A 24,147-nucleotide genomic window follows, 5' to 3' on the forward strand; every position below is an offset into this window, starting at 1 on the left:
AACAGAACTTTCCTGCAGTAGGCTTATAGGAAGCAGAAAAGAAGTGGTGAGGCAAATCCTTGTTCTTTTGTGTACAGGAAAGTAGGTCCCTTGTTCAGCACTGGAAAGGGGATGCAGATCTGCCTGGAGGAGGATGCCTTCTGCTGAGTGATGCTCCTCATAAGTGTTGCAGGTGCAGACCTAAAGGCATTATTGCTAGCAACCACTTGGGCTAGTTGGTATCTCAACCACAGTCATGGCCCTATTTTGGTGTTCACTGGCACGTGGTTGTAAGTACTCCAGGTTTCAAGAGAAACAAGGGCAATGGGGAAGCAGAGAGGTGAAGTACAATAACAAATTAGTAGGAAGAACAGGAAAGAGAGCCCAAGTTTCCAGTAAAGCAACTGGAGCATGGGATTGCACTTGTATCACCATTTGTGGGGATTTTGTATGCTGTCGTGGACACCGAGCAGTCCTCTCCTTTTCTCATAAATAATCGGAGATCTTCTTTAGTGTAGAGAGGCTGTTGGATCTTAGAAACCCAGCTGAACTGCAAATCCATGTAAGCCAAGATGCAAGATAAATATTTAGGACTTATCATCTCTCAGTCATGCCCTTGTTCTTTGAGCATCAGAAAGCAAGCTGGAGAAAAATTACATGCCGGATCCCTGGCAGTCAGTTTCATCCATAAGCCAGGCCTTGTATGCCTGTGAACTGTATGGCAGTAAAGTGATACGTTGTAGTGACACCTCCTGGGAAAGACAGAAGAGGCTTTCCATAGGCTTGTGAGTCAAAAGGTCGTGTTAACACTGGCTGCAAGCCACTGCTCTCTGTAGGCAACAGCTTTCTCTAGACTGAGAAGGCAACAGACCATGCTAACTGGGATACTCTGCTTTTCTTTTTTTCATTCCCTAAGTCTATATCATTCAATGCCTGAACAAATAATATTGGGAAACAGTGCAAAATTATTGCAAGTTTTATTTCCCAGTGGAGGTGGTGCATTTGCACAGTCTGCAGTGCTCAAAGGCCAAAAGCTAGGCTGTTAAAAGATTAAAGAGTTATTCTATTTCAGACAATCTTCAAAAAACAAACACCTGCTGGGTCTGGGTTTGCCCAGTTCAACTTTCTGCAGCTTATTTGAAGTCACATTATACGAGTGGAATTGCTTTGGATTCGTGCTCGTGGGAGTAAGAGGTAAGCTGGGCTCACAGGGCTGAATGGATGTATCCTGAGGTATAATTAGGGTCAGGCGTGTGTGTGTGAGTTTGTGTATGCACAAACTATACAGCTAGAACACCCCTCGTCCACACCCCCACCCCCACAGACAGGTACACACACACAAAATGTTGTATTGGTGTTTTAAAAATAGAAAATTAACAGGAAGAAAGCCATAGGAGCTATTGAGACTGCTGTGCCGTTCCATGGGAAATTTAAGCTGCTTTCGGAGCAGTTTGCCATCAAAACAGGTGGCCTACCACTCTGCCCAGCTGCTGGCTCCAGGTTTCTGCTCCCCCTCCCCAGTGCTGGGAGTCACAGCAGCTCACTAAAGGCTAATCACAAGGTCATGGTGGCCACAGAAGAGCCATGATTGTACAAGCAGTCCTGGTAAAGTCCGGAGAGAGAGGCAGGACTGGCACTGTTGGCAGCAGGAGGGCCTTTGGTTGGCACAAGGCTGCTGTAGGACATCACCTTCATCTTGACCTCCTTTACACCCCTTTGTTTCATGAGAAACTCCTCCAGGGTCACTGGAGTTCCAGCACTGACACATTAATCCAAGCTCCCCAGCAAAGCCGGGCTGGGTTAACCACACCACACCCATGCCCAAGTTTCAGATGACCATTTTTTAATACTAGCCACTATTTTCAATGTTAAATTCAGACTTGGAAACATCACAAGCTCCCTCCATAGCTGAAAATCTCCCAAAGACCATAATAAAGAAGCTGGTGAGAAGCATCCATCTCCCCATTGACATTGTGAGGAGTCAGATACCTCTTTTAAGGCAATGTAGTGCACTCACATATTGAGGGTGAAGCAAGCTAGACCCAGGAAATGAAAATAAAATCAAGGAAGTGGGTAGAGGAACAGGCGTCTCTGGGCTTGCCCCAAGGCATCTCCATTGACGTGATGCTGTTGGTGCCACCCACGTTTTTGTTGCTTGTGCACTCACCGTGGCTGTGGGAGGTTTGGGGCTGGGGCCGTTCACAGCCTGCAGAGATTTCCCAATTTTCACAGGCCAGGAAAATGTTTGGACCTGCAGGCAATGAAGCACACTGCTGGGGAGGGAGCTGCTTGTGTCCTGGGAACAAAGCAGAGTGGTCAAAGGGTTAGCCCAGGTGGGAACACAGCTGGAGCACCAGGCCCTACAGTACAGGACAATAAATACGTTTTTCTTTTGACCAGGTAATGACAGAAAAAAATGGCCATTCTGTTCCACTTTAAGCACACAGAAGAGTCTTGCAAAAGCCAAGAGTGACCATGCTCTTCCAAAATGTGGCTGTCAAGTGGTTCATGCTGCCACAACCACCGTCAGGTACTGGAGAAATGGCAGTGTGAGCTAGTCTTTATAGCTAGTCTTTATGTGTGCTCACATCCCAAAAAGAGTTTTTGAATACAGCCCTTTGAACTGTGATTTACTTGTCACTTGGGCCAACAAGAGGATTTACCCCACTGAGCCCTTGAGACTGTCCCTGTTAACTGGAGTAACATTTGAGCACAACACCAAGCAGAGGCCCAGATGCAGCAGAGAGTGTTCAGGGATGTACGTACACACATAATCCCACACTGACCAAGGCTCCCTGCATGCCTTGCAATGCTGCCGGGGGCAGTCCCTGGCAGGAATTAATTCAGTCTTCCCACAAGGAGCTGGGACACAAACTTGCCCTGAATGGTCATGAGTGCAGCCATGCTTGCTTCCCTCTCACATACCAGACAAGCCAGGCAGCAGCTCTTGTTAGGACTGAAGTTTTATATTTTTACACCAGAGGCTCCTCACATGCAGCGGGGCTGCCAAAAGCAGAGGTTCCTTTCTATTATTCAGGTCAGAGTGTGCTTTCTGGTCTGTGGGGATCAGACTCCAGGATCAAATGCTTGTCTCTGTTCAGCATTCCTCCAAGAGACATGTGAGGGAGTTTTGCTTGTGTAGACAGATTTGTCCCTGGGTTCCCCAGGGGAGTACTGCACAGCATGCTCTGGAAACCACGAGCAACAGGTATTCCTGTTGGAGTGAATTACATTTGCCAGAATTAATTTATTCAAATAAGAAACATATTCATCCATTTCCTACTATATATTGTTTATAAAATCAGTGGTGCAGCATCTCCAGAGAGTCATGAGCCAACTACTGCATATGACCTGCTCTGGGATTCAGGCTGCAACAGGAAACTCAGCTTGGAACAAGAATTCTCTCTTAAATGAACTTTTGAAACTGGATCTCCACTGTGAAATATTTGGATATTGAGCAATGGAAGAATGTGGAACATAAACACTAGCAACTGCTTCCTTTGAGCGTTAGCAAGCTTCAGCAAGCAGGCTGGGTGCTGCTGTGGTACAAGGCACACAAGGAGGCTGGTGAGAAAGCAAGTCTTGTAGGAGTGCATTCATAATATGCTGATTAAATTGCACTACTTGCTTCCGGATAGCCATTTCTTCTAGTTACTAGTGTGGGTGAAGAATTTGTAGGTGAAAATTAATAGTGCCTTTTGCCTCTCAAGTCTCTATGAGAATCCTTTGTTTACTGCCTATGATTCTGCTAAGAAGTAGTATTAGACTGTTCAGAGGGTGGGTTTGTGTCATCTGCTACATCCTGAACATTCTGCTCAGAGAAATCTAATTTAATCAGGGATTACTTGGATGTCCTACTGAGCCACACTAGGATTTGACTTGCAGGCAAAGAAAAGGGGGCACACTCTTTATTGGCTCTAATTCAGTAATGGTCCAAAGCTGCAGGGAGTCAGCTCAGACCTCAACAAAATATATTGCTGCTTCAGCAAAGTGAGCAGAAGAACACCATGCCCTTCTGGAAGCAATTCTGAGCCAGCAGCTCAACAATAAAGAAAACACTTCTTCCTTTTTTTTTTTTTTTCAAGTAGTGTCTCAAAACTTTTATCTGTGTAATGATGCAGATTTCTAAATTATACAAATTATACCTGTCAGCAATAGCTTTGATCTGTTCAAGGGTAGCTTGACAAGCAAAACCTCAAGCAAGAGTAGGACACTGCATTGCTTGGAAGGGGAGACTGAGTTAGAAGTTTTCTTTTCAGCCAGGCTCAGTGCCAGAGCTTGAAACCAGCTGTGAGCTTTAGAGTCATCACAGCACTGCAGTGAAATCTTTAAATAGCACACTGACCTTCAGGGTGGCCTTCCCAAGGACCCCCCACAGACACCTGTCTTCATGGCCATTCTGGCCCACAAGCCTGCTTACTGCATCCACATCATCCCTAAGGAGTAAAAAACCAGCAATGGTGAAGAGGCAAAAACCAGGAGATGAGAGACTACATATTGTGCGTGGGTCAAACACTCAGCCCTGACTCTTTTCTCTTGTGGGGGTGCAGTGGTATCTGTATTTGTTGAATGCCTGAGAGATTACTTAGTTTGACTCAGGCTGCACTTATTCTTTTATTACTGGAACAGAAATATCACCAGAATGTACTCCTAAATAATGCCCTCCTGCCTTGTGATTATTTCCTTATGTTCTGTTCTCACTTTTAATTCCCACTGAAATATTACATTCTGGATTCACAAAAAACACATAGAAAATGCCACATAGCAGAAGAGTGGTGATTTCTCCCAGGCCATAGGAACAGGGTTCAAACACTTTCTTTTTTTCCTTTTCCCTTCCTCACATTACCTCCCCAGTCTTGTTTGAAACACTGGCATGTAAATTGGGCAGCACAGATCCCACAGCAGATGAGCCACCCCCAGAGGTGCCCAAGGTCCCATGAGGGTTATGGCTATACTGAAGCCCCTTCACAATTAATCTGTTGTTTTTGCCATTATGAGCTAAGTGAAAGCTGGTGTGGGGAGACCACTGAGGTAGAGCCTCCAGGTATATATCCAAGATGTATGTTTGTGAGAAGTATGCATATATCTAGAAGCAAGGATAGAAGAAACTCTTCTCCCTCCTTTCCCTAAGAAATCATGCATCTCTGCTGTCCTGCTGACTCCTGATTTTTTCTTAGTAAAGCACTTAGATATTTGTCTAGGTTTAAAGCATCATCTTAAACAAGCCCAGGAACAGACTGACCATGATTCTTCACTGATTCACTTCATACAGTCACCTAGGCTTAAGCTTAACAAGGCACTCATTCCATTGGTTTTCTTGCGTTTGAGCTTCAAGGAGCTCTAATCCTCGCTGGGTGTTGTTCTGCAGCAGCCATCTCCCAGCGAGCTTGCATCCAAATGTAAAACGGGAGACAAAGGGGTGAGGACATGTAAGCAATGAACCGTACAAGTGACTCCAAGGAGCCATGGCCTCAGCAGCACCTTCACAGCCCGTCTCTGAGACACCACAGTGCACAGTCTGAAGGAGGTAGTACGGGAACGTTTGCAGATACGTGGGGAGAAATCCTTATCAGCCAAAAGGCAGCATGAAAACACATGGCTGCGCACTTCATGGAAGCATGCATAGTTGGGAAAACGAAGATGCTGACAGTTAAGCCTGAAGTCAATGCAACTCTCGGCATGCCTGAAGTCAGGCAGTGGCTGAAGAGCTTTGGCAAGGCAATTGCCTAGGGCTGTACAAACTGGAGCAAAAAGTATCATGGAGATCTCACAACAATTTTAGCTTTCAGCTTCCAAACACGCTCATTCTGATCTGTTTTTACACAGTTGAGGAGTCTCACTGACTTTGGTTCTCCTGTCTGCACTGACCATGGTTTTGGCTCTGCCGGGCCTGAGCACTCTGCCCTGGACCAGCAAAGCACTTCTTCATGTTTATTTTTAAGCAGGCGAGCAGCCTCATTACCTTCATAATTCTTGCATGATACATTCTTTAATGGGTCTACTGTTACCACAGTTATCACTGTTACTTTTCACCTCATTTATTTTCCCTCCACTTCTTGGCCTTTTCCCCTAACTCTCTCAGTTTTCTGGTAACTTATGTACTTTTAAGTATTATGTCTTCTTGCTTCTCCAAGTTTGAGTTTGCATAGACCTTTCATTCACAGTGAAAGGATATCCAATAATTAACCGGTATTACAGTATTGTTTCCTTCTTTCTTATTAAGGGAGGATAGATCGCTGTTTCATAAACCTACACCATCGTTATGGTACTCCAGAATGTACTCATTAGGAAGAATTACACAGACAATTAAAGATTCTCATTTAATTTCTCCCTTTTATTCATGGTTAAGAATGTGAATGAACTAAACACATAAGTTACTGACACTTTTCTGTATGGATGTTTTGTCTGGCATATTTTGCCAGACAGCTTCCCTGTTGCAAGAAAATATTGAAATTAATTATCTTATTTTCCTCATTAGTTATCACAGATTAATAATTTCTCGGTATTTAACAAATCCGGTATGGATATAGCACTGAAAATTCATATCCAGCATGAGAATATTCAGCAGAGATACTGTTTGGTGAGAAGACATTTACATTTGTGCATTTAGCCTTGCCTTAACTGATCTAAAATTAGACCTTCTCTGGACTTCAGTGCCACTGCTGTATAAAACCTGGGCTCAAAATAGGAACTAGTGTCTCTCTGGTGCCTAATGACCACTCTTGGGCCAGGTGTTCTGATAACATGTTGGCGCTCCCTTCCTATCGCAGACCCAGCTGCCCACATCCATACTTCTCTCTCGTATTTATTTCTAACCCTGAGCTGTGCCAGATGCTTCATAGGTCCCTGAATGCATCGTAACAATGTAAGAACAGCCCTGCTTTGTCAGACCACGGGCTCACCTCACCTAACATCTGGCCTCCTGACAGCAATGGCCCAGGAAAAACTAGAATGATGCACTATTTCAGCATACCTGCACAAGACTGCGGCTGAGAAACTTTTGTTGGTGACAGTCACCAAAAGCAATGACTTTGCAGGTCGTTACCCCAGTATATTCTTCTTCCATGTAGTTGTTCAGTCAGCTTTTTGAACCCTTGCAAACTTTTAGCAACTGCAACACTGAAGTTTGTAAACTCTTCTAGTGCACCGCAGCATGCAAAGAAATCTCTTTCCCTCCCCTCCTGATTTAACAGGTGCTTACACTTGTCCACTAAAAAGAACTGAAAGAACAGGTTTGCTTATAACAGCAAATAATCAGACCTGCTACATATAGGAGTAACGGTGGCATGGTTTGTGCCTATGAGCCCATGGATGGCAGCCATCAGCCTGGCTAACGACAGGACGTAAGTGGTTGCTGGGGTCCAAACTGTTGAAAAGCTCTGTAGTTTGGCCATATAGCAAACATGCACACTTTGTGAATCAGGAACAGAAGTGACAGTAATAAATTCCCTAAAAACATTGTCTGTCAAATCTGGTGGCTGTTTTGGTTTTTTATTTTAAATTAGATCTTCATTTCCTTGCCAAAGCAATGCCAATTTTTTGTTCTATAAAAGCTCAGTTTCTTTTAGGTAGCACTGTGCAGATGAATGATGGGAACCCTGGAGCGTGGATTTTCTGGCATTATATTTTACAACAAAGTACTAATGACTAGATCGGTTTCTAGACTAATATCATTATTTACTTGATTCATACACCATTTCTGCATTCAGATATTGTCCTGCCCACACACTTTTATGAATATTCCATCAGTGTAAGTATAAGTAACTCACAGCTGATCTTGGACCTTTGTAAGTGCCTCCACAGCACAGCATGTCAGGAGTGTCATGCAGATGAGCATCCTTCAGTCTTGACCGTAGTCACCACCATAGTAGTAACATTTAACACAGGCAATCATAGTAGATGCTGTAGGGACGGTCAAAAGCTATTGTGAAGCTATGGATTATTGCAGCCTTCAAGCCAGGCGGTGACAAAGACAGAGGTGAAGTTTGTATCTGGAAATGACTCCATTAGTGCGGGCAGTAACAAGCCAGAGCTGGATGCAGGCACAACAGGGGTTAGCAAGAAATTGGTCCCTAGCCGTACCGTATGAAGCTGGCATACAGGTCAAGAAGTGTTAGCTGGGGGGGAAATATGTGCCTTTCTCAGCCCACTCATTAAATCTACCCTTCTAAAATTGCTTATGGACAGCTTTTCAAGGAGCACCCAGTGTGAGGTCTGGAATAGATGGTGTTTGCTCAGTCAGTCCTTCCTGCCTGGTACTCAGCTGTGATGAGAAGCAGCATAGGTGACTCAGAGATTTGGACATGGCTTGTGGTTTCAATTCACGCAACCCACAGACACATGACTTTTTTTCCACATTATTACTGAGTTATGCTACAGTGAATGTTAATGACCCACAATGAAATGATTCCCTACACCAAGCAAGGCAGACTGCTATCCACAAATTCCCCATTTTCTTTCTTTTGCCTCTATTAAAATAATTAATCACACTGGGGGAAAGCACACACAGCCTTGCTGTGAGGTTGTAGTGAAATGATACATCACAAAGGCTATAAAAACATTATAACCACAAAATTACCAGCAGCATTTAAAAAGAAAAAAAAGAAACCACTCTGGAAAATAAACCAGAGAAGTGAGAAGCTCGTTGCCCAGCTTTAAAATCAGGAGTACCCCCACTGACACACAGTAGTAATATTTGCCAAATGAGGGACTTCAGCAGGGAACACAACGGCTGTGCAGGAGGGTTTTTGATGGTCAGGAGGCAAGCAGCAGGTGATGCTGGAGAGAGGGAAAGGCTGTGTCCCAACACACGTTGAGCGAAGGCATGTTGTGGCCTCACCATGGCTGGCACGGTTACTGACGTCCTCCTCCACCAAATGGTGGGTGGCAGTGCAAGTGACTGCTGTGCACATCCCGTCTCAGCCAGGACAGTCCTCAAGGACATAACCAGGAAAGCTGATGCCTGCTGCTCACCTTATTTCTCTGCTTAAAATCGCCATGCACTAGTAAGTAAACATTTATGCTAGGCTAGCAAAGAATTACAGCACCCAGGCTTCATGAGTACAAGTGCCCGTTGTTGATGAAGTAGGTCAGCAAAGAGCAAGCAGCCAGGCTGGACATGCTGTGCCAGTGCGGGTGAAATCTGTTTCGCTCCCAGCTCTGGCTGTTCCAAGGAAAAGCACAGAGGGGACTCACAAGTGAGCTTTTGATGGTGCTGCGCTGCTGCCAAATGATCTCCCTCCGCAAGCGCAGACAAGTGACAAATCCCTTCCCAGGAGCCAGGGAAGGCGGCGGTGGTGGTTGCCAGGAGCAGAGGTGCTCACAGATGCTGACCTGGGGCTCTAAAAGAGGACGCTGAGACTGGGGGCTTGACACTATACTGCGCAGTGGGGGAAGGATTTGTCCGTTGGTCTGCAATCAATGCCACATTCACTTTCTGGTGATGGGGTACTGGTGCAGAAGCAGACCTGTTGCCCCATCTGCCTGCTGAGCTCCTGCCACTCCGCATGTGGCACAGCTCTGGTGTGGAAGCTGCCTGCATTAGCACCACGGTGAAACTGGACCGGGCAGTCTGCAAAAAAAAAAGAGTGTGGTACACCACTGCAGTGAGAGTGCGTTCAAACATCCACAATGAAATAGGAAAACATTTTGTTTGCTGATGGAAGTACCTTTTTCTCCCGCACTAGGCCTGTCTCATGTAATTCAGAGGTTAAAATGGGAATAATCCAGGGGACTGGCATAGCCCAATACTCCCAGAGCCAGAGATAGGATTTCATGCATGGAAAAGAAAATTGATTTTATCTAAGTGTATTTCTCCAAATAAACCTGATTCTTCTTTAGTGGGCCTTAAGGAAAGCAGGAATAATACTGGAGCAAATCTATCTGTTGCAAGTGCTAAGTCAATGTACCAGGTCAGAAACATTTACTAAGATAATCTTTAAAGCATGAAAGTCCATAGCAACTTAAAAATCTATTGTAAGCAACAGCACACCATGTTTGCAATCATTTCTTTGTAATATCATGTTTCATCATTTGCTCTAATTGCATTCTGCTGAGAAACAATGCTTTTGATCATGTCTGCTTTCTAATTTCCCCCCTCTAGTCAGTCAAGAAAAAAGGATGATATGGTTTCAAGAATAAAATTAAGATACTGTGGCTATGCAAATAGCTAGAAATTAGCATGGACTAAGTTACAAATATATACATACATGTATGATTTACAGGAAGGAGAAAATGTGCTCAGAATGCAAAATGCAGCATAATTTCTGTTCGTAGTATAACCCTGGAGTGTTATCAAAGTAAGTGTGGTGCTCTTTAACATGAAAAGGCAACAAAGTTCATTCTGTAGTCAGAATTTTAATAGAAGGAATACAGAAGCAGAAGAGAAACCGCTGATGAAAAGATGGTGCATCCCCAAAGGAACCTCTACTGGGGATAAACTAAAAGGAGTTAACTGTTTGGATAGAATCCAAATAAACTTTATGTTTCATATTACTTGTTTCTTTTTGAACTAGGAAAAAAACCCCCACCAACCTAAGTTTGCACCTTATTAATGGAAATCAATTAGAAACAGTCCAAAAATCAAACAGAAGCCAAGTGAAATGCAGAGCTGACTAGAGGCTCTGAAGGAAATGTGCTTTGTATTAACTAGGCTATTAGAGAAAACAAAATATAAAAGCAGTAAGAGCTTCAAAGAAATGCAATGGACCAGGTCCAAATTCCCAGCAACACACTGGGCTGGAAAAGATTCACTGGACCATCTAATTTAACACTTTCAATTCCTAAAAGTGTATCAGTTATAAAAAATATAGCATATATTAAAAACCACATTACATTTCTTTGAAATTAATGAATGGCTGCTGGATTTGAGCTCCTATTTTCCACTTAAAAACCACTTAATATAACCAGAAGCTAAATAGTTTGGGATGCTCAAAGCAGAGGAATGCAAACAAAAGAAATCTTGGGCAGTGGAAGATTATGAGGAATAAAGGCTATTGAAAAAAAATTACTCATACAATATCATGTTTTAATTCTGCTAGAGATTTCTTTGTTTCTTGTAAATGCAAGTTCTGCCCTAGTTTTGAAGGCATGATGCTGAAGTTAAAGTACACTTCCTCTGCATGACAGTGCTACAGTCGCCCTGTGCCCCACACCACATGAGAGACAACTTCACTAAGTGAGCTAGCAGTGTGAATCCTGATGTGAGGGTGTGAAAAGGAACGAAGAAACACTTCAGCTTTCCTGCAAAGCTCCCACATGTCCAAAGGCAATAGGGAAGATGTCGTCTCCCCTCCCATCCCTCACTGACTTTTCCTGCCTCCCTCCTGTTCCGTCCTCTGCACCTACAGGCAGGTGCCTTCTGGCCTCTTGAGGCTCAAAGCCGTATTCCCCTAAGAAGGAAATCAAGAGCAAATTCTCCATCGCTGTAAACTGGCTTGGGTGCATTGGCTTCACTGGAGTTACACTAACTAAACCCACAAACTACAGGAGATTCAGAGCATTTAAAATCCTAGAAAAATATTTTGAGAAGGTAGTAAACCGTAGGCACATGTGATGCATGTGAAGAGGGTGAAGTCTTGGGTGAATCAATGGGAAGAAAGCTCAGAGACCAGTGAGGTCGAGGACACACACCTTGTGCATATGCACAGTGATGTACCCCCATGTCCACACATGCCTGCTTTCCGTGTTACTGACAGCGCCAGGTCTGCTTCGAGCTCAGGTTGGGGTGTGAGCTTGAGTGACCTTAATTCCCCCAAGGGAAGAAAACTTTGTACCACGATCCCCAAAACAGCTAGATGGCTTTTGAACCTGCACACTGGGCTTCACCCAGCAACCTGGAAATCTGTGACGGGCTCTCACAGCTTTGAAGGCCAGTGGGGCAGAGGGAAGGGGGAACTTGTACTGTCTGCAGATGAACAGGAGACTTTCCTCTCTATTGCTGCCAAGCCAGCGCTTCTCATCAGCATCCAATCATGGACAGAAATGCCTTAAAAGAAAGAAAGAAGCTCTTTGGAACAGAGTCCTTCAGTGTATCATCCCAGAGCACAAAGCAGCCCCTAGCTCTAAGAAGGGCCTCTTAGGTACTGACTCAGTATAACAAATTGTAATAAATAATATTATTTTTGTAGGTAGGGATTTTTCCCCTCTTTCTCTCCCTCTGAAACTTGCCAAGCTAGAGATGAAGACAATGGCTTCTTTGTTACCACTGGAAAAGCAGGGAAAGAGAAATTTTTTTGTTGCTATTGGAGGAGATATCAAAGAAATGAAAAAGAATGTTTATATTCCCATCGGCTTTTGTGTAGCTGTGAGCATCTCAAAGGCAGGACAAGAGCTTGGAGAATACACAAAGATTTTAAAAATCCAGGCTCAGCTTTAGCCTCTCTGCTGTGGCACCAGTCAAAATATCTGTGTCAGTGAGTGTTTGCATGTACAGGTGAAAGCAAGAGAGATAAGAAGATGCAGGGAAATAGTAAAAGAGAGAAGGTGAAAATGGATGGCTGGTTAGGGAGGGACCAGAAAAGGGAAAAAAAGATAAGATATATTTAGTCACCATAAATAGTAACAAATTTTGTTACAACTGGTACAAATATTTCACGTAAAGTACTTTGGTTGAAAAATGATATTAAAATAAATGTTTAGAAAAATGGAATTTCAGTATTTTCCTTCTTTTTAATGAAGCCTAAACCCCAAAATCTATCTTGGAACTTGAATTTTACCCCTTTCGCAGGTTAGAGTAGAAAGCAGGAAAAAAATCTAACAGAGAGGGAATGAAATGAAGGAGAAAAGAAACAGTGAAATAAATGAAGGGGGGAAATTGCAAATCTGAACATTCTGATAATTGTTATTTCTGACAAAACGTATATACATATCATTGAGCAAAAAAAGTGTTCCTCTTAAAAACTAACATTATTCTCAATTATTCTGCACAGTAAGCAGGCTCATTTTTCAATGACATCTTGTTATTATTATGTATTACATTCATTACAGGAGAGCCCAGAGGTTTTCAAGCTTCTGTCATGCTGAGTAAGTACAATATTTAGGAAAGATTATCCTCATCTTAAAGAACTGACAAGTTAACTAGGGACAAGATGCAACAAGTGGGCAAAGAACATGAGAAGATGGAGAGGAGGAGTAAGGTGAGGGACTGTGGTGAGAATACAAGGAGCCCAGCTGGAGGGATTCACTACGTATTTCACAAGCGCCTTCTTTGACTTGTATACAAAGCCATGGGCTCTGGTGTCTCCCTCAGAAGTCACCTTTTCCATGATCAGTGAGTACAGTGGGACTGAAAAGGGAGCTGATGGGCTGGGTGCTAGGCTCTCAGTTGATTCAAGAAGTGTGGTGAGGCACGCCAAATAGCACACAAGCCACTGCCAGGAAACAGGTCAACACTGAAGCAATCACACACTGGAGAAAGGCAGGAGGATGGATTAAGCAGAGCTACTGCATAATTTCTCCTTGCATGTGAGTACATTTCTAAAGCATCCAATGAATCAGGGAATGCAGCAGCTCGTAGGTACAAGAGTGACACCTTTAAGGCCACAGGAGGTCCAGGACTGCCATCCATTAGCCACAGTCTTCTGCTTCCCTGCTCATGCATGCCTGTTGCTTATGTTAGAAGCACAGCTATCGTGGACAGAAGGGCTCTAAAGTCTGTCCTCATTGGTTGTGCCAAGCTCTCAGTTCATCTGTGGTTTAGTGGCCCCAACATGGGTGGTGGGAGACTTTTACTCCAATTCCTCTATATAACTTTGCATGGTGGGAGAAAGCAAGACTCAGTTTCCCCATCTACACCAGGGCTTTTTTAATCCAAATGTTCACAAACTGAGACGCTCCATTTGTTTCCATTTTCCTTGTATTGACCTTTGAAGTATCACCTATTGAGTACAAAACTGCTACTTGTTGCTCCCTAAGATTGGGGCCATGCTTTGCTCATTTATCGAAATCCATGCCTGCTCCTTATCCCAAGTGCCATGAAAGGCTGAGGACTCTTCTTTCTGCAGCCTCAGACCAGCAGTGCCCCTGCACCACCAGGCACTGCCATGCCTAGTGCATGTCAGTGACCATCATCTCATGCGCTGAGAAAGAATAATGGTGGGAGGTCTCATCACCGTTTATCAAGATTGAACATTTGCTATGTCCCTATGGGTAGAAGACAACCACTGCCAGCTACTTTGGAAGCAATACTGTGTTTCTTGTCTGCAAACAGCAAAGAACTGCAGCTGCATATAGCATTGCATTGTTATCTTCCATGCAGATACAGCCCTTTTACAGAAGGGAAAATCTATTACTTACTGCTCTGGGCTATTTGCAGGAAAATATCTGCTGAGGAACTTTCCACCACGAGTAAAAGGTCTCAAAAATGTCTTCCCAACCTCTTTTATTTGTATTAAACTATGCTAATACATGCTCTTGTGACATTCCCAAGACTTGAGAAAGACAAAATTAGGAAAAAAAAAAGGAATGAAACTTTTTTTTTTTAGCAATGACTCAGAGAATGTGTGAAACAAAAAGTTTTATGGCATTTGTTTGAGATTTCCCATGGTTGGTGAAACACCCCCAGCAACAACTGCTTAGAGTATCATTGGCCAGAAACTTCAGCATTAGCAGATTTATGCCTTTTCTATTACCTGCAGCAATAAACTGCCTTAAAAAAACCCTCTTGTTCCCTAACTACAAATTGAACTTCAATAAATGTATCTAGTATAGCCACAGGAAAGCACAAGGCAGAGTTGTGTGGAGTCTTAAAATTTTACTCGCAGGTCTTATTGCCTCAGAAGTTTGGATCAGATATTGTCCAACCTTAATCTATCTGCACTCCCTGGGCTAGGCAAAGCAAAATACACCCGAGTCAAAACCTTCTGCTGCAGTCAAATTAAAGGCATAAAAAAATAGGGTACCTTTTGCAGACAAGGAGAAGCACTACAATGGGCTTGTGACCTTCAAATTCCCTGGCTGACTAGCTGTAGAACCTTGGCCTAAACTGGAGCATCTAAGGGGTGTCATAAATTGGAAGAAGGATCTCTGGGAGCCTTGTGCTACACTGATGTAGCTGGCACATTGCTAATTTCTTCAGCCTTGCATCATGAGGTTATACAACCTTGTGTGGTGACAACCCGTATCTCCTGTATCTGGAGAATTTGCTGCTCCAAAGAAAAGATGATTCAGTGGCTTTCTGCTCCCTTTACGCCTGCAGTGTAGTATAAAGCAACCCCAGGGAATAAGGCTTTTATTTTTAATGCCTGTTATGGGTTTGTGTGGTAGGGTTTTTTGGTAGCAGGGGAGGGGGCTGCAGGGGTGGCTCCTGTGAAAAGCTGCTAGAAGCTTCCCTGGCTCCAAGTCGGACCCGCAGCTGGCCCAGGCTGAGCCCATCAGTGACAGTGGTAACACCTGTGGGAGAGCAGCTTTAAGAGGGGAAGCCTGCAGTGAGTAGGGGATTGGAATGTGAGAGGAACCCCTCTGCAGACAGTAAGGCCAGTGAGGAAGGAGGGGAGGAGGTGTGCTGGAGGAGGGGATGTCCCTGCAGCCCGTGGTGAGATGGCAGGCTGCCCCCCCAGCCCATGGAGGGGAGCAGAGGCCCCCCAAGATGGCTGTGACTGTGTGGGAAAGCCCGTGCTGGGGCAGTCTGTGACTGAAGATCGGCCCGTGGGAAGGACCCACGCCAGGGAAGTCTGTGAGGAACCGCAGCCCGCGGGAAGGACCCATTCCAAGGAAGTCTGTGAGGAACTGCAGCCCGCGGGAAGGACCCACGCCAGGGAAGTCTGTGAGGAACTGCAGCCCGCGGGAAGGACCCACGCCAGGGAAGTTTGTGAGGAACCGCAGCCCGCGGGAAGGACCCATTCCAGGGAAGTCTGTGAGGAACCGCAGCCCGCGGGAAGGACCCATTCCAGGGAAGTCTGTGAGGAACGGCAGCCCGCGGGAAGGACCCACGCCAGGGAAGTCTGTGAGGAACCGCAGCCCGCGGGAAGGACCCATTCCAGGGAAGTCTGTGAGGAACTGCAGCCCGCGGGAAGGACCCATTCCAGGGAAGTCTGTGAGGAACTGCAGCCCGCGGGAGGGACCCATGCCAGAGAAGTTGGTGAAGGGCTGTCTCCCGCGGGAGGGACCCCACGGCGGAGCAGGGCCCGAGTGAGGAGGAGTCCTCCTCCCCCTGAGGAGGAAGGAGCGGCAGAGACCAGGTATGACGGACCGACCCCAACCCCCATCCCTGTTCCCCTGCGCCGCCCGCCGGGGAGAGGAGGTGGAGAGAACCGGGAGTGGAGGCGGGAAGGCTGGGGGGAAGGTGTTCTCAGGTTGGGTTTTACTTCCTAATATCCTTGTTTTGATTGGATTGGTAGTAAGTTAGATTGATTTTGTTTCTTCCCCAAGTTGAGCCTGTCTTTTGCCCGTGACTGTAAGTGGGGAGCGATCCCTCCCAGTCCTTGTCTCGACCCACGAGCCTGCCTTTATATTTTCTCCTCATCCCACTGGGGCCTGGGAGTGGGGAGAAGTGAGCAAGTGGCCTCATGGTGCTTTGTTACTGATTGGGTTTAAACCACAATAATGCCCAATGCCTGAATGCCATTAGATTAGCTATATTGTGGCTGTGCCCATTAAACTCCCTACCTTACCTTTGGCAATTTCTCACCTTTGAAAGGTTACTGTTATTCTCGTTATTATCTGTATCCTAGTAGTGCCTGAATAACCACATAGCTTTAGCATTTTTTTAGCACAGATCAATCTTTAGGGTGTAACAGAGAGCTCTAGCAAAATTGCTCTAAAGGGTCAATGAAGGCCCGCTTATAGGCACAGTCCTACTGATATCTGTGAGTCTATGGTGATTAAGTAAGAGAAGGATATGTGTGTCCACCATCAATACTTCAGAGGTGTAGGCTCAGCTCTGTCCCACTGTTGTCTTGTTTCTCTCTTCTTCCTGTACTGGCATGTTACTATGGAGCATATTCTCAGTAAAGCTTAGTCAGGAGGTTCCCAACCTGTGGTTCTGCTGAGGGGTTGTCAGCTGGTCTGTGAAATAATATTACACAGTAAAATATTTTAAACTTATGAACTCCCTCTGTGAAAAAGAAGGCTGAGACTGCGACATTTGGGAACCAGTGGTTTAGGAACTGCAGTCCCACTGATGTCACAACAGGCTGCAGTTAGGAACCAAGCACAAGTACAGCCATGCACAAAGGTCCTGTGAATACGCTCAGCTTTGATTTTGTCAAGACTCAGTATCCTGCTACTAAAATGGAGATCATGGTCCTGCCATGCATCATGCAGAAAATATACAAGCAATATCCACAGACAGTGCAGTTTTCTGCACTTCTATGTATTTCCAGTCACAGCTCATCTGAGGATTTGGCTGTGCCAGAGGCAGCACTAAAGTCCACAGGACAAGCAAACTAACCACTTCTCATGCTGAATACAATGGTAAACCACAGTGGCTGTGATCACTTTTCCTGCCAAAAGTGAGCATGCAAACAGTTGTCTCTGCCTGCAGCCATGTTTGTGTACAAGGCTCATTTGCTTCAATGTCAGCAACATCATGTCCATCTTGGAAATAGTAAGTTGGCAGTGACTGACAGCAGAAGGTGCTTATGGCAGCCCCAACTTCTTCACTGGATGGCATTTCACCAGCTCCTGGGAAGCAGGAATAACAATTGACACCATTGTCACCATGGGTTGACATAAAGAGAATCAGTACTGAAGGTAACATTTAGCACTTCAGGACTAGCTTTTTACTGGTGGCCATGAAGTCATCAATGTCAGCCTATAGTACTGAGGTAGTCCAGCATTCCTACTTCAGAAAAAGTAGTGCAGTATCTCAGACTCCACAACTGTAGGTAAATAGTGACTTTTAATGGCTGCTATTACATATAGCACTTCCAAAATGATTTAGAGACAATAACCCAAAAAGTTCCCCATTGGATTTTCAAAGGATTTGATGACAACTTTTCCCCTTGATTCATACCTCCTTCTGGTATTTCTTTGGCCAAAGAAAGATAAATTTGCCTCAGTTGTGACTAACCAACTTGAGTTTCTCAAATAATAGGAGCTCATGCAGTAAACCCCAAAGGTCACAGGTTCAGTCCCCACAGGCTTGAATCTCTCTTGACACATAGTCTTAAATTTTCTTATATGTACAAGGCAAAGATATTAAGTAACTTGTCAAGCTAGAGTAGATACCACTACTGAAGCTAGGGTCATAACTCAAGAGCTTCTAGGTGGCAGGATGTCTTCATGACATAACTGAGAACAAAAGAGACTGATCTAGGAATGTGAAATAAATGAGATGTCCCTGCTCACATTATCACACAAAGCAGCCAGGAATGACTAGAAACATAAATGGAGAGTCACCTTGGAGAAATACACAGTTTAATACAACACATTTTTAGTAGAAAATATAATGCTGAAAATTACTCAGGGTGGAGAGGGAATAATAAATTAGGCAAATCTATAGCATGATAGAGTAATGCTAAATATCACAGAAAATATCAGCACCATGTATGAAAATAGCTCTAATATGCAATGGTGGGTTAGGAAAACCCTGTAGAAAAAAGAAAGTTCTGTCAGGCTGGGCGATTTCCCATTTAGCAGACAAGGTGGCCAAAGCAGATCATACTGTATGACTGTACTCAATAAAACCCAAAGCACTGCCATGGTGTAAGGTACCGAAGAGGGCATGTTCCCCCAGATGGAGGACCATGTGGTGGCAGCTGTGCTGCTCTGAAACCGGAACGCCACAACAAGACACCTCAAGTAGGTACAAAATGCAGTGTAGACATAACTTCAATAGAGGAAGGGGATTGGAGAAAATGCATGCATTAACCCATGGTATGTTTCCCTCAGTGCCCAGGTTGCTCGTGCTGTACCTGCTTAGGTGCTAATCTACACCACAGCCTAAACTCAGCCCCAAGGCTTCAGGTAGGCACAGCTCTTGGCTGACAGCTGGTAACTCAGTGGTGATGAGATAAAGTGCTGCTTTCAATAGTCCTCCTCAGCTATGACTGCCTGCCTTAAGAGTGCTTCAGGCCCCTTCCATTGCAGCCATGTGTCAGCCCCCACCACTCCGGCAATGCCACATGGTCACCCAGTTGACACTGCCTTGGGGTGGACTGGAAGCACCTGCCAGTCACTTAGAGGCAGTAATGCTCCCTGGGCACCACGTTTCTGCTCTCTGTGGCACGAGGGGTGAGCACAGATGCAAGGGGAGACCTGGGCTTGCTCTTCTCCTGTCCCTGGCAAGGTAGGGAGCAGGAAGGACCCTCACCCACAGCAGCAGCTCTTGCCCCAAGCACTCTGATTTCATCCTTCAGGCACGGCACCAGCCCACTCTGGTGTAGGCAAAGTTGCCAACATGGCCACAGGTTTTTGTGGCCTCCAAGAGCCTATTGCTCTGGGGAACTTTTGTCTGCAGCTGTCCCTAGCGCAAGCATGGCAGACAGGAAAGCAAATGAGACTATTTAAAAGCTTTCCAGCTAGGGCTAAATTTTAGTGCATTGCAATTTAAAACCAAATAATCTAGGTCTGTAAGTGACAGTTTGGTCTGATTTTTAAGAGGGGCAAATGAAGATTTGTGAACCCTTGGTTGTATTCAGGTAGTTTTCACAAGCAGTTTTATGTTCAGAAAGGCAAATAACTTCCCAACCAAGTCAGGGCAGGCTTTGTAGTAAAATAAACTACACTTTGACTATTGCTGATGATGAAAATGCAGCTTGGTTTGGTTTTAGTGAGGAGATGGATCTTTAATACATTCTTACAGTCTTCTGCAATTACTGCTGCTTCTGCCAGGGCCAGGCAATTAAAACTGCAGCCCAGCCTTTGCCTTGCTAAGCATTGTTGTGTTTTCTAGAGGCTCTGGGGAAAGGAGCCTGCAAAGAGGAATTCCAGACTTCTGCTAGTCAATCCTGCATAGAATTACTCTGCCCAGGGTCCTCCCGATTCTATAAAATGAAAAGCATTTATCCCGTCCTTAATTTGTTGTCTGTAGACAGATGAGATCCTGGCTCCAGCATGTTTCTGAGTTGCAACCACGTATTACATGAAATTATGATTTCATTAAGGAAGAGCTGATAGATATGAGTCCCATCAGCCGCATTGTTTACTCTGTTCTGAAGTCATTGTAGATTCACAGTTGAGATTTACACTTGGCTTCCCCTGTATTATCTATGGCAGCCTTAACTATCTGTCAACAGAAATTTCATGACCATGGTGGGGGAAAAAAAAGGCATAGCCTAGCACAGTAATACATCAGATATCTAGTAGTAGCAAACAACAATAGTTGTTGTGCAATAACTAATGACTAGTCAACTTGGCTGTGTTGTGCATTCCTTAATATGTTGCTACAGCCCCCACTTTGAGATGGACTATAAAACACCTATTTAGGATCATGCTCAAGGAGGTTGAGTTTGCACCTTTTTCTTGTTCTTGTTATTGCTTAGTGTCATTAGATGAGATTAATTTGATGCCATTACTTGTGCTCGTTACAATCTTTGTGACTAGAATATGGTACAGTATCCAAATTTTAATGCCTCATATATTCTGAGAGATGATGGCAATAAATGCTACTCCTTTGACCTTCCCTGTGTTTTATCATTTGATTCACTGGTCATCTCCATTCGTTCATCTCTATTTGTGCCCATATATAGACTGAAGAGCCAGAAAAGAAAAGCTACAGCTACCAACAGATAAGAATATTTACAGAATTGAATGTCTCCTATTTGTAAGCATATTAACAGTTTATAACCTTTCATCATCTGCATTAAGCACTAGTATTCTGCCTTTTCCTTGAGACAGGGATTGCTGTGAACAGGGAAAATGGCAATGTGTGGATCCTTTAGCATTACAGGAACACTACAAACATGCCCAGTAACTTGACATGCTTGTGACAATACTTGGGGTGGGGAATGGTAAAAAGGGCTTTTTGTTTGGTACTAGTTCCAAGAGTGACCTTAAAAGAATTCCTAGGGAGCTATATTTTGGGTAATGTGAATAATAGGTGTAGCAGTGACCAATTAACCCCTTCACTGCCAAGCTTTTCTGCTTTCCTCAAGCTTTCTTTATGGCTAGCACCCTATTACTGTACCTAGTCAATAGGATATAAACAGGTCCTCAGAGGAGGGATATCCAGGTGAAGTAGAGGTGTTATACATAATGCCAAACCTCAGCCACCAAACACAGGAGCCTAGATTGGATTCATCTCCCCACAGCTCCATGGACAGTCAATAAGAGAAACAGAAAATGTTAGGTCTCATCTGGCCTGTTTTAGACATCACCCTAAGTTTTCCTTATAGGCAATGGGCAGAAGGAGCTCTTTCTGAGGATGATCTATAGCACTTTAATTAGACATTGACTCTTGATTGCTGGCTGGAAGAAACTCTTCTCTCTCCTTTGGCTGTTGAGGGATAGCAACCTTTCAATTTAAGCTCCTAAATTGGGCGCTTAAAAGTAGGTAACATCATTGCCTCCCCTCCTCAAAACCCTTGACCTGGATGCTCCTGGGTGGTGAAAATGGAGTGCTGTCTGGTGCACACTCCCTGCAACAGCAGCTCATGATTTGATGGGGTGTTTCTTTCACATGCTTACTGACTTGAGGGAGCTCACCTGATTTATAGCACAGATTGAGGTGTGGTGCTTTGAAACCAAATTGCTTGAGCTTGTCCATAAAGAACAAGAACGTTTCAGTGGGAAGTGTGACAGAACCATTTATTTTTTACCTATTTCCTTTCACAAACATCTACTTTTCAACAGGCAGATTATGAAATAAGGCCACATTTGCTCCTGCACTGCGCCTTGGTACAGGGGAAGGACTATACAAGGGGGTTCATTACTCCATGAAGCTCCAATGACTTCCAGCACTATATATAAAGCTGCCATAAAAGACCAATTTTTTTTTAACCTGTCACAAGGATTTACTCATCTAGCTTTGGGCAGAAAGTTTTACAGGTCTCCAGTGCATCAAAAAATACACCAGCAGTAAAACAATGTCCAATTTAGCCTCATCACCCAAGCCAGAGCTCTTCTGGGAACAGGCAAAGCAGGTAGCTGCCCAGAGCAGCAGCCTGTTATGGGGAGGTAAACCACCTGTGACTGCTGCTGGCTTTGTGGTTGACAGAACATGGGAGAGCCAGACTTGCTGCTGCTCTTCTTCCAGGGTCACTGTGAAGGGCTGTGGCTGGTGGCTACTGCTGTCAGGCGATGCAATGGACTGGTGGTCACCACCCCACCCTCCCAGCTCTGTGGCTGCAGGGGCAGAGATTCCAGCTCCTCTGCACACCCCCGTGCCCCCCTCCCCTTCTTCCTGCCTTTCTCTTCAGGTAGGGGATATGCCCCAGCCAGCCTCCAGCCCCTGAGCTGTGGGGTGGCAATGCTCACTTCTAAGCCTTTGTAAGCTCTGGCCACAGCTTTAGAGAAAGCATTTAGAGATGGCCTATTAATGGCATTTAGCAGCCCTCATGTTATACTCAGCAGGGGACCTGGTACAGAGGCAGTCAGAGCATCCCAGACATGTACATCACTACGGTGCATTAGGCAACATGGTGGCTCAAAAGCAGACCACAGGTTTTGCTTGTCTGGTTTTTACCTCTGCAGCCAGGTGATGCAGGCTGTGGAGGTGCTTAATTGTGGGTGCACCACAGAATCACTGCTGTGGTCTCCAAAATCTCCCCAGAGCACAAGGGAGCTCACCTGCAATTGCAACAGGCTGGCAAGGATGTGGGCTGGCTGGCACCAAAAGGGTTAAACTGCTTGGTCTGAAACAAAGTAAATGGGGGAGAGGGTGTAAGAACACATGTAATCAAAAATGATTGCTAAGAAGGGATAATTAGAGAAATTCCTCCTCCTCTCTAGAAGAGCAGCAGTGAAATCAAGGATTCAGTGACATGTTCCTTGCATCTACTGCAGACTGATCTGAGTGAGACAGACTCACAGACAGGTTAGGAAGGACTAGGCAGTGGGATACTCCCTGCAAGCAAATACCAGCTGTGGCAGAAGCAGATCGGTCCCTAAGCAATTTCAAGGTGATATGATAGGTCGAAGCACCAATGTGGAGATAAATGTGATTTCACACTCAAAGATATTTACCAGCTATTGTCCAGAAAGTTATCTAATTTAACATCCTTGTGAAGCAGCCAGAGCACAGTCATGGTTTACTTTCCATGAGGACATAGTTACATCCTAATTCGGCCAAACCTAGGCTAAGCATGGTTGAGAGAAGATTCAAACCTTGCAGGGACAGGAAAAAAGCAAGGGGTACTCTGTCCAGTCAGTGATGCAAAATCTCCTGTATCTGAGCCAAATATATGAGGTTAGGCATTTTCCTACTGTTTGGGTTTTTTAATTCTGTATGTGCACAAGCAACTACAAAAAGAGGTGTTGCCTTGTTTTACTGCAATATCTCAAAATTACAATTCTTTACATGTTTACCTTACCTAAATATCTTCTTGTTTAGCAGGAAAGATCTGAGATTCTTTTTTTCCCTCCTGTTGGAAAGGAGATATTGAATGAGATGGCATTTCAGTAACTTCTCTGGTTGTGTTTCCTAAGTGCAAATTTATTCATATGTCAATGGCAATATTTAATTTCCTATATATCTTAGACTACATATATAGCGTATGCCAGACATTATTCCACTTCTGAGCAGTAGGTGGGGAGCTCTGAAGTCAGATGTTTTTTTGACTCATTAGTTGGAGGAAAACAAGGATGTGAGAGGCCCTCAAGCAAGCACTCCTGCTTCAGTTTGAGGTATGAGACTGGAGGACCTGACAAAAAGAGAAAACATCTCAGCTTTAATTCTGGGCAACGGGTGAAGTCAAAGAGGACAGAATTTTGACCTTTCTTGCCTGGGAGGTGTTGAGTTGACTTGGCTGGCAGTGAGTGATCATTCAGCATAGAAGTAGTAAACTTGAGTAGCCTGCAGAAAGATTATTTGAGAACAACTATCTGTAAAAGCCTGAAAAGCAAGGTCAAACTCTCTTCACACATACACGGGTGTGAAACCAGAGCAGCTCCACTTGAAGCAAACTGAATTATGCACTGATGTAAATGAGATCAGACATAACTTGCTGTCAACACAGTCAAATTTTAAGTTGATCAAAGAACAAAATCTTCCCTTGTGTATATTCAGAATTCATCTGATGACTGTAGACAGATTTAAATGGAAATATTTTCTCCAAAGAACTCAGTAAG

At 44.5% G+C, this 24,147-nt stretch overlaps 1 protein-coding gene and 1 long non-coding RNA gene across 13 annotated transcripts in view; one reads left to right on the forward strand and one right to left on the reverse strand.

The window, feature by feature from the left end:
- LOC142039602 (uncharacterized) overlaps positions 1 to 24,147 on the forward strand; it is a 90,239-nt gene that overhangs the window by 42,691 nt on the left and 23,401 nt on the right. The gene's annotated exons all lie outside the window — the stretch shown is intronic.
- Positions 1 to 24,147, reverse strand: part of LOC142039601 (uncharacterized) — a 69,141-nt gene that overhangs the window by 21,356 nt on the left and 23,638 nt on the right. For 2 of the 12 annotated variants that reach the window (XR_012652975.1, XR_012652969.1), the window contains 3 exons: positions 23,391 to 23,441; positions 22,648 to 22,712; positions 17,172 to 17,601 (listed from right to left, as the gene is read on the reverse strand). Coding sequence is in view for 3 of the 12 variants with exons in the window: in XM_075046339.1 (XP_074902440.1) it covers positions 2,016 to 2,275; positions 9,313 to 9,550; positions 16,953 to 16,983; positions 23,391 to 23,441 (580 nt within the window). In the remaining 9 variants the exon portion in view is untranslated. Of the gene's footprint in view, positions 1 to 510; positions 2,276 to 4,324; positions 4,418 to 9,312; positions 9,551 to 9,647; positions 11,597 to 16,952; positions 16,984 to 17,171; positions 17,602 to 22,647; positions 22,713 to 23,390; positions 23,442 to 24,147 lie in introns of those variants that run through there. The other 10 variants (XR_012652976.1, XR_012652971.1, XR_012652973.1 and 7 more) reach the window with 8 other exon arrangements.

Source organism: Buteo buteo, chromosome 14 (assembly GCF_964188355.1).
Source record: "Buteo buteo chromosome 14, bButBut1.hap1.1, whole genome shotgun sequence".
NCBI classification, from domain to species: Eukaryota; Metazoa; Chordata; class Aves; order Accipitriformes; family Accipitridae; genus Buteo; species Buteo buteo.